Source organism: Cyprinodon variegatus, unplaced genomic scaffold (genome assembly GCF_000732505.1).
Source record: "Cyprinodon variegatus isolate N-32 unplaced genomic scaffold, C_variegatus-1.0 Scaffold332, whole genome shotgun sequence".
Classification (NCBI taxonomy): Eukaryota; Metazoa; Chordata; class Actinopteri; order Cyprinodontiformes; family Cyprinodontidae; genus Cyprinodon; species Cyprinodon variegatus.
In genome coordinates, this window is record NW_015150785.1 from 522,844 (window position 1) to 525,580 (window position 2,737).

The following is a 2,737-nucleotide window of genomic DNA, read 5'->3' on the forward strand; positions in this document are numbered from 1 at the left end:
TAAGTCAGTGTGATTGCATGCCACTGGTGATGGGGATGCCATACAGATTCATGTCAAAAATACTGAACTATCCCTTTAACTACAATATTAATGTTTTTAAACGCTACATCAAAAAACCTGCGTCGATAATTATCCAGATTTTCCTGTAAGCCTCAGGAAGTCCCAGCTAAAAATGTTTGGGAACCTTTAAAGTCCTTCTCTACCAGCGAAGGAGGCTGGTTCCTAATGCAAGGGCACTTTTCTGCAAGTTAAGATAAAATAAGTTATCTGATTAGTTCTACACTGTTTCTCTTTTTTAGTCCCACCTTTGAAATCGGGCTCCACTTTTACTCCTATTTTTGTCTTTGTTAGGTTTATTCAATGATGATTATAAAATCAATGTGTGTTTATGAAACATTTTTGCAAGGGGATGCTCCACTCCTGTGTCATGATCCAGTCAGGAGACCATCCTGCCTTGTCATTCTGATGCAGCATTCTGTCTTCATGAACTGATCAATTGTTTTGTCAGAACAATACTCTGTTTGTAACCATGCGTCATGTTCTGTTAATAAAATGCTCTGCGGAGGAGGTCCAGTGGGAGACAGTGTGTTTGAGTCTGGGGTTCAACTGTCTCTCCTTTCTGCAGGAATTGTATCCATAAATTGTGTATTTCAGTTCTTCTTAAGCAAATACCTACATTTTATGAACCCGACAATCTTGCTCCATTCCTGCTTGATATTCCGTGTCCATGAATCACTCTGGACGGCCAAGCCAGGGAACCACTGTATTAATTAAACAATCTTTGAAAAAAAAAAAAGTGCACTGTATGTACAACATCAGAAACTCGCCTGATGGATACTATAAAGCATCGTCTGGACTAAAACTAAAATCCTCTCATTTTTTCGGTCCCTTAGACTAAAAACATCCCTGGAGATATTTTACAACTTTTCTTTCTTTTCCTCCCACTGTTTACATTTGATCACTGCTGCACTTTATATTAATTTACTGTCTTGAAAGCTGTGCCAAATGAAAATTTGTTTTGTATACACTCTTGCACTGTGTATAGAAAATGACAGTAAAAGTTGTCTTAGACTAAGTCTAACCTGGATCCAGTGTGAGCTGCTTAGAGAAGGTTTAATCAAGCTCTAATCCATAAGCAAAAAAATAACTGAAAACATGTTTAATGGACTCTTTCTAATAACAGATGTCAATGAAAAAGGTATATAAAGTCTAAATTGTAAATCTATTTATCTTCAGTTAAAGAGCTGGCGACGTTTCTTTACCATAAAAACGAGTTCATTAAGACTCTAAGAGCATTTACTTTTAATACACTGAATTAGTAGCTAAGTGAAAGCCACTGTTAAGAGAAAGCCAGAAGAATTTATTAAATATGTTTAAGTATCTGGTTGTAACATGGGTATTATAAGTGATGTCAGGAACTGCACTGGAAAGAATCGAAATCTAAATAAGTCATTTTTTCTCAAAATAAGTGCATTTGTTCTTGGATTGAGGAGGTAAAAGAGACATTTTGCCAATGAAACAAACAATTTACACTTAAAATCAGAAAACACAATTGATTTGTCTTATTTCAAGTGCATATTATCTAATTATCTTATTTTAAGAGTAAAATTACTCATTCCATTGGCAGATCATCTGATTTACCTGCTTAAATTAGGGGGAAATACACTTAATTTAGGAAATATTGACCTATTTCTAGATTGTTTTGCAGTGTAAAAACAACATTTTGCCAATGGAACAAGATAATTTACACTTAAAATAAGAAAATGCAATTGCCTTGTCTAATTTCAAGTGCATTTTTACTAATTATCTTATTCTAAGAGTAAAATTACTCATTCCATTGGCAAACTATCACAATTACATACTGAAAGTAATGGTAAATACACTTAATTTAAGACATTTTTATTTATTTCTAGATCGTTTTTCCAGTGTGTGAACACCCTTTTTTTATTGTAGGTTAAATATGCTTCAAAAGTCCTCTTTTACATTACATTTAGGGATTGTTAAAGTATTTATTTCAATCTCAGAGAAGAAATCCATTAAACAACAAAGGTGGTAATCACATAAATCACTTCAATGACCTTGTTTCAAAAGGCAACAACATTAAATATTTAGCTAGGAATAAAACACAGTATCTTCATACGGACCTCTTGGTGCACGTTTTTAATTACACGTTAAAGTTAAAGGCTTGTTTCACATCACAAAATAAAGAAAGACAAACAAAAAGCACTTGTTGATGTCCACAATAGAGAAAAGTTTGTGCATTTCCAAAGAGCAGGGCTGAGTAGATGGCTGCAAGTCGTCCGCGTTTCAAATCACCTTATGGTAATAGCAGGTGCTGCAGTGACACGCTGTGTGGTTTCTCACTGTTAGTTCACCTCCTAAAACTATCTGCAAGAAGCAAAGTTAAAGGAAAAAGATCAGTAAAAATTGACAAATCCTGTATTTGACTTTTTTTCTTATCTTTAAACAAAAAAAAAACTAATTCTTTGAAAAATCAGCTACAGCTAATTTTACCAGGTCAAAATATATCTATCAAAGTTCCAATATTCTAACCTTTTTAAATGAAATATAGTTAAATAAGTCAGACTTGGCTACACATTAGATTAAATCAAATAGAATATATTGTTCACTGCAAAAAAGGTAAATCTATACAAGTGTAATAAACTTGTATTAAGCATTTTGGTCTTATTACACTTGTTTTTCTGCCTGTTGTATGCTTGTTTTGAGCAATAATTGG

General features: G+C 33.4%; 1 protein-coding gene across 1 annotated transcript in view; it reads right to left on the minus strand.

The window, feature by feature from the left end:
- Window positions 1-2,228: 2,228 nt before the first annotated feature.
- Window positions 2,229-2,737, minus strand: part of cga (glycoprotein hormones, alpha polypeptide) — a 1,954-nt gene continuing 1,445 nt past the window's right edge. Inside the window, exon 3 of the mRNA XM_015385170.1 lies at window positions 2,229-2,388. Within this exon, the coding sequence (XP_015240656.1) occupies window positions 2,308-2,388 (81 nt within the window). The 3' untranslated portion in view covers window positions 2,229-2,307. The remainder of the gene's footprint in view (window positions 2,389-2,737) is intronic.